General features: G+C 56.3%; 1 protein-coding gene across 1 annotated transcript; it reads right to left on the bottom strand.

The window, feature by feature from the left end:
- Positions 1-423: 423 nt before the first annotated feature.
- On the bottom strand, positions 424-3,041 carry CDKN2D (cyclin dependent kinase inhibitor 2D). The gene is made up of 3 exons (XM_003914893.2): positions 2,939-3,041; positions 2,505-2,660; positions 424-1,378 (listed from the first exon to the last, which is right to left on the bottom strand). The coding sequence occupies exons 2-3, from the start codon at positions 2,643-2,645 to the stop codon at positions 1,019-1,021; spliced, it is 501 nt and encodes a 166-aa protein (XP_003914942.1). The 5' UTR covers positions 2,646-2,660; positions 2,939-3,041; the 3' UTR covers positions 424-1,018.
- Between the last annotated feature and the right edge of the window lie 2,951 nt (positions 3,042-5,992).

Here is a 5,992-nt window from a genome sequence, read left to right as displayed (position 1 = left end):
CGCCCTGGGCGGGGCGGGGCCGCCCTCGGTCCCGCCCGCATCCAATTTCAAAAGAGGCGGACCGCACCTAACCCCGCCCCTGGCTTTTCCGGGATCCCCTTCGCCTCATGACCGCAGTCACCGCCCACCGCTACGCCCCTGCGGGGAAGGCCGCGGCCACCGCCCACCCGCCCCACCCCCGGTGCTCCGGGCACCCAGCTGACATCTGGGGGCCCTTTCTCCACTCGCGGTTTCCTGCTTCCCTTCCGTTCCGACAGCGAAAACCGCTGCCCCACCCAGCTCACTCACCCTGGCGCCCTGGGAATTACTATTCTCACCCCTCACCCACCGCATCCACGATCCCCGACCCCCGTCCTCATCCCCATCAACATCCGGGATGTGTAACTCTCCATCCCAGACTCAAAAATCTGAAGCCACCCGCGCTGTGATCATGCACAAGTCTTAATTTAATGGGTAAAAACATTAAATTATTACAACATTTTTTTCCAATAAAGCATAATAAATAGAATCCATTTCTTTTAAAACGCTGTACAAGAGACTGGAAAACAAGCTTCCAACAGAATATGAATAACTCATTCTACCTTCTTACTGATTTGGGACTCTCCCCCCACCCGCTATGCCCGAAGCAACGTGCACACTTCAGGTCTCTGAGCACAGCCAGCCAAGGTCACCAGGTTCTAGGCTCCCTGGAGGTGATGACTTCACTCTTAAACGCTCTGCCCTTGGGTCTTGTCTGAGGCCCCCGCAACCTGAGGCGCAGAAAAAACTGAACCGTTTAGGTGGCTGTGGCCTGCAGGAGCCCTTCTCTGTCCAACACACCAAAAGGAGTGAGAAAAACAAATGAGAAACGTCCCCCAAATACCCACACACCCCGAAAACCAACACCTATAAGCCACAAACTGGTGCTCCTCCCCTACTGCGGCAGCGGGCAGGAGAAACAAGAAGAGAAAGTGTTTCTTCCCCTCTCTTCTGATACATAACCCCACGGGGTTCTCTTCCTGGAGAGAGTGACCCCAGATCACAGCGGGGCCACCATGTGCCCCTGCAGGATGTCCACGAGGTCCTGAGCCCCTCTCTGCAGTGCCAGTTCCAGGGGTGTGAGACCCCTGGCGTCCCTGCGATGGAGATCAGATTCAGCCGCCAGAAAGCTGACCACAGCAGTGTGACCCTCTTGCACCGCCAGATGGATGGGAAGTGCCCCGGTGCCATCAGGCGCGTTGACATCAGCCCCGTGCTCCACTAGGACCTTCAGGGTGTCCAGGAATCCAGTGCGGGCTGCGTCATGGACTGGACTGGTGCCGGAGGTGTCCTGGACATTGGGGCTGGCACCTTGCTTCAGCAACTCCAGGGCAATGGCGGTGCTGCCAAACATCATGACCTGTGTGAGGGACAGAGGATCAGGAGGTCCTCAAGGGAGGGGGTTCCAAAAAAGGGGTTACTGGAGAGAGAAGGGTCATCCAGAAAGAGGCATCTCCCCGGAACAGGAAATGCCTGAGGAGGGATCCTCTAGTGAACGGAGAAGCTGCATAAGCCCCCAGGGGACTGTTTGAGATGCAGAGAAAAAGTTCTCCTGGGAATAGGGACCCCCCAAAAAGCTGGTCACTCCCTTAAGAATGAGACCCCCCAACCCAGAGAACAGCCCCCATGGAAACTTTCAAGGAACCTAAGACTCTCCCGCAAGGGACCAAAGACGCCCCCAGATATGGGCAATCACCAGGAAATATAAAATCCCCTCCAGGAAATGGGCCCCCAGAGATGGAGAACTACCCCCAAAGAATTGATAGTCCTCATAAGGGAAAAGAGATGTCAAAGGAAAGCAAACCCCACCCCCTTCTCCAGGAATTAGCCTCCTCCTGTATAATGGTGATGTCACCTCAGAGTACCTGAGAGCTCCCTTCAAGAAGCGAGATTCCAAAAGCAATAATAAGAGAAGAGAAAAGAGACTCCTCTGTAAACTCTCCCAGGGAATATAAGGATGTCTTGCGATCTGACACTGTTCCTCCACTGGGGCCCCCACACTATAGCTAGGATCCGCATAATCTTTAGGAATGAAGACCCCACCCCCAAGTAACCAGATATGTCTCAGAGAGCCCCCTACAAAATGAGGAACCCCTGGAGACAGGACCTCTCCTTCCAGAGATCGGATCTCCCCATAGAAGCCCCAAGAAACGTGAGCCGTCCCCATGGAAACGGTATCCAAAGAAGCTGAACCCGCACCCACGGAATAAGAACCTCCCCAGGGAAAGTGAATCTTCCGCACTCAGAGAACCAGGAATCCTCCCAGAGAAGATGCTAAAAAGCTCTCCCCTCCCCCCACAACCTAGCCTCACCCACCACCCACCTTCGAAAGGGGACCGTGGGGGAACAATGAAAGCCTAGAGAAGAAGGACCGGTTTCCAGTGGGTCACCACCAGGGCCAGAAGACCAGAGGAGAGGGGCTCTGGGGTCTCGATCCTCACCCCGCCGAGCCACCCCGCCCCCGACCTGGGCCGGCCCGGCCTCACCTGCAGCGCCGTCTTGCCGAAGCGGTTGAGGGCGTCGGGATGCACCAGCTCGCGGTGCAGAAGGCGGCGCACCTCCTGCACGTCGCCCCGGGCCGCGGCCCCACTCAGCCGGTCGCCGGAGCGGACCTCCTCCAGCAGCATGTCGACACTGACGGCCTGCGAAGACCCCCGCCCCGCCCCAACCCGGCGCTGTCAGCACGGAGCAACCGGCGGGCGCTGGCCCGAGCAGCCCTCCCGGGACGCGGCCGCGGTGCGCCCGGCTGCGCTGCACTCCCGGCCCGGCTCCCCAGCCCAAGACCCCGGCCCTCCCAGCGGGCTCCTCCCCCTGTCAGCCGGAGGCAGGCAAGGGGCTGGGAGCTGGGCCCAACCCTCGGCCGCCGGCAGGGCCCTGCCCGGCGCCCGCCCCTTGGGGGCCGGGTCTCCCCCTAACTCACCCTCCCTCCTCCTTGCCGGGCGGGGTCTGCTCTGAGCCTGCGCCGCCGCCGCCGCCGAGGCAGCAGCCAGGGGGCGGAGCCAACGTGCTCCCGGCCACGCCCCGAACGCCGCGGATTTGTTTTCTTACAAACTCGCTACTGTGTAGCGAATCCGCGTTGCCCGGCGCGCGACCTTACGGTGTTCCTCTCGCAGGGCCTGCGTAACCAATGGCTGCGCGTCGCCGGGGAAATTTCGAGCTCGGCGTGAAATGCGTCGTTCCTGATTGGTCAGAGCTCAGCAACCGATGGGCCGCCGGCAATGGCGGGGTTTTCGGTTTTCAAATGAACCCGGCAGGCGGGAAAGACGGCCGCTTTAACTGACCCAGGGAGAAAGGTCAGGGGCAGGGTAGCGCGGGCTGTTCTGGGACCTCGGCGCCTCCTGGGGGAAGGGAGGCAGGGCTGGGGCCACCCAATCCGAGGTCCCACTACTAATAGATATTCATTGGCCCTTACTACGCGCTGGGCGCTTTATTTCATTCATTCATTCATTCACTGTGTGCAGGGGGCGTCCTGGGAGCCGGACGCGCACATTCAAGCAACTAAATAATATTAGATAGTGTCAAGCACCGTGATAAAGGGAAACGGGGAGACGGGGTGGATGAGGAAGGGATCACCCTGACTGGCTCAGACTGAGCCAGGAGGAAAGGAGCCTGCAACTGCCACGTGGAAAGGCGTGGGAGGACATAGTCGCAGCCAGACAGGGACTCAGGTCTTCGCTCAAAGATTTACTTAGTACCTCCTAGAGGTTCCCGAGTGGAGAGCACGCCAGGAGGCCCCTGCTGCAGGGACACCTACGGTCTGGGACCAGAGACGATAGTTAATTTTTATTTATTTATGTATTTATTTTTGAGTCAGGGTCTCACTCCCGTCACCCAGGCCGGAGTGCAGTGGTGCGACCACAGCTCACTGCAGCCTCGACTTCCCCAGTTCAAGTGATCCTCCCGCCTCAGCCTCCCGAGTAGCTGGGACTACAGGGACTACTGGCTAATTTGTATTTTTAGTAGAGACGGGTTTTCACCATGTTGCCCAGGCTAGTGTTTTTTGTTTGTTGTTTGTGTTTTGCTTTTAAATACACTTCTTTTTTTTATTTTGGGGTTCTTGCCATGTTGCCAAGGCTGGTCCCGAATTCCTGGGCTCAACGGATCCTTCTGCCTTGGCCTACAAAACTGTTGGGATTACAGGCGTGAGCTCCAGCGCCCCGCCAATAGTTAAATCTTTTTATAATGGTAGAAGCGACTGACCCGATGAGCCTAGCCGTTGAAACAGAAAGGCAGTGAGGGCCTCCCTGAGGAGGTGACATTTGATTTGAGACTTAAAGGTGAGGGAGGGAGACTTGTGGTTATATGGGGAAAAGCGCACCAGCTGGGAGGCACAGCAGATGCTAAGGCCCAGAGGTGGGAGTGTGCCTGGTGTGGTACAGAGGAGGGGACAGCAGGTAGGTGAGGGATCGGGGTGGCAATTGTGCAGATCAAGCCGTGGCTTTTTTTTTTTTTTTTTTAGACGGAGTCTCGCTCTGTTGCCCAGGCTGGAGTGCAGTGGCGCGATCTTGTCTCACCGCAAGCTCCGCCTCCCGAGTTCACGCCATTCTCCTGCCTCAGCCTCCCGAGTAGCTGGGACTACAGGCGTACACTGTCACACCCGGCTAATTTTTTTGTATTTTTAGTAGAGACGGGGTTTCACCATGTTAGCCAGGATGGTTTCAATCTCCTGACTTTGTGGCCCGGATTACAGGCATGAGCCACCACGCCTGGGTTTTTTTTTTGTTTGTTTGTTTGTTTTTTCTGAGACAGTCTCTCTCTCTGTTGCCCACACCCGACCAGGCCATGACTTTAATAAGATAGGAATGCCGAGCGCAGTGGCTCATGCCTGTAATCCCAACACTTTGGGAGGCTGAGGCAGGTGGATCACCTGAGGTCAGGAGTTCGAGACCAGCATGGCCGACATGGTGAAATCCCGTCTCTATTTAAAAATACTAAAATTGGCCTGGAGCAGTGGCTCACGCCTGTAATCCCAACACTTTGGGAGGCCAAGGAGGGCGGATCATGAGGTCAGGAGTTTGAGACCAGCCTGACCAACATGGTGAAACCCCGTCTCTACTAAAAATACAAAAATTAGCGGGGCATGGTAGTGCGCGCCTGTAATCCCAGCTACTAAGGAGGCTGAGACAGGAGAATCACTTGAACTTGGGAGGTGGAGGTTGCAGTGAGCCGAGATCACACCACTGTACTCCAGCCTGAGCAACAGAGCGAGACTTCGTCTCAAAAAAATAAAAAAAAGCTGGGCACAGTGGCTCATGCCTGTAATCCCAGCACTTTGGGAGGCCGAGGAGGGCAGATCATGAGGTCAGGAGTTCGAAACCAGCCTGGCCAACATGGTGAAACCCCGTCTCTAATAAAAATACAAAAATTAGCTGGGCATGGTATTGGGCGCCTGTAATCCCAGCTACTCGGAAGGCTGAGGCAGGAGGATCGCTTGAACCCGGGAGGTGGAGGTTGTGGTGAGCCGAGATCGCACCTCACTCCTCCAGCCTGGGTGACAGAGCGAGACTCCGTCTCAAAAAAAAAAAAAAAAATTAGCCGGGCGTGGTGGTGGGCGACTATAATCCCAGCTACTCCGGAGGCTGAGGCAGGAGAATTGCCTGAACCTGGGAGGCAGAGGTTGCAGTGAGCCGAGATCAGGACACTGCACTCCAGCTTGGACTACAGTTAGACTATCAAGAAGGAAAGAAGGAAAGGAAAGGAAAGGAAAGGAAAGGAAAGGAAAGGAGAGGAAAGGAGAGGAAAAGAGGAAAGGAAGAAAGGAAGAAAGGAGGAAAGAAGGAAAGAAAGAGAAAGAAAGAAGCGACGCTAACACGCGCCCTCTAGCGGCTTTTGGGGGAACAGACTGGAGGTGGGAAGCAAATCAACAGCAGAGGACCAGGGAGATGACCCGGGACTGAGGAATGGACACGTGTTGCCCACTCCCATTGCAGCACTTCAGTAATGTCCCCATTCAAAAAGCACATAAGACAGCGGC

This window comes from Papio anubis, chromosome 20 (assembly GCF_008728515.1).
Source record: "Papio anubis isolate 15944 chromosome 20, Panubis1.0, whole genome shotgun sequence".
Taxonomy (NCBI): Eukaryota; Metazoa; Chordata; class Mammalia; order Primates; family Cercopithecidae; genus Papio; species Papio anubis.
Note: the sequence above shows the minus strand (reverse complement) of the source record. Positions and strands in the feature narration are given on the sequence as shown.

What these genes read in the sequence shown, in the direction of transcription:
- CDKN2D (XM_003914893.2), bottom strand. Translation starts at nt 2,645, where the DNA reads ATGCTGCTGGAGGAGGTCCGCTCCGGCGACCGGCTGAGTGGGGCCGCG. An exon ending in TCGGCAAGACGGCGCTGCAG is followed by an intron (nt 1,379 to 2,504) that starts GTGAGGCCGGGC and finishes TCCCTCACACAG; the next exon opens with GTCATGATGTTTGGCAGCAC.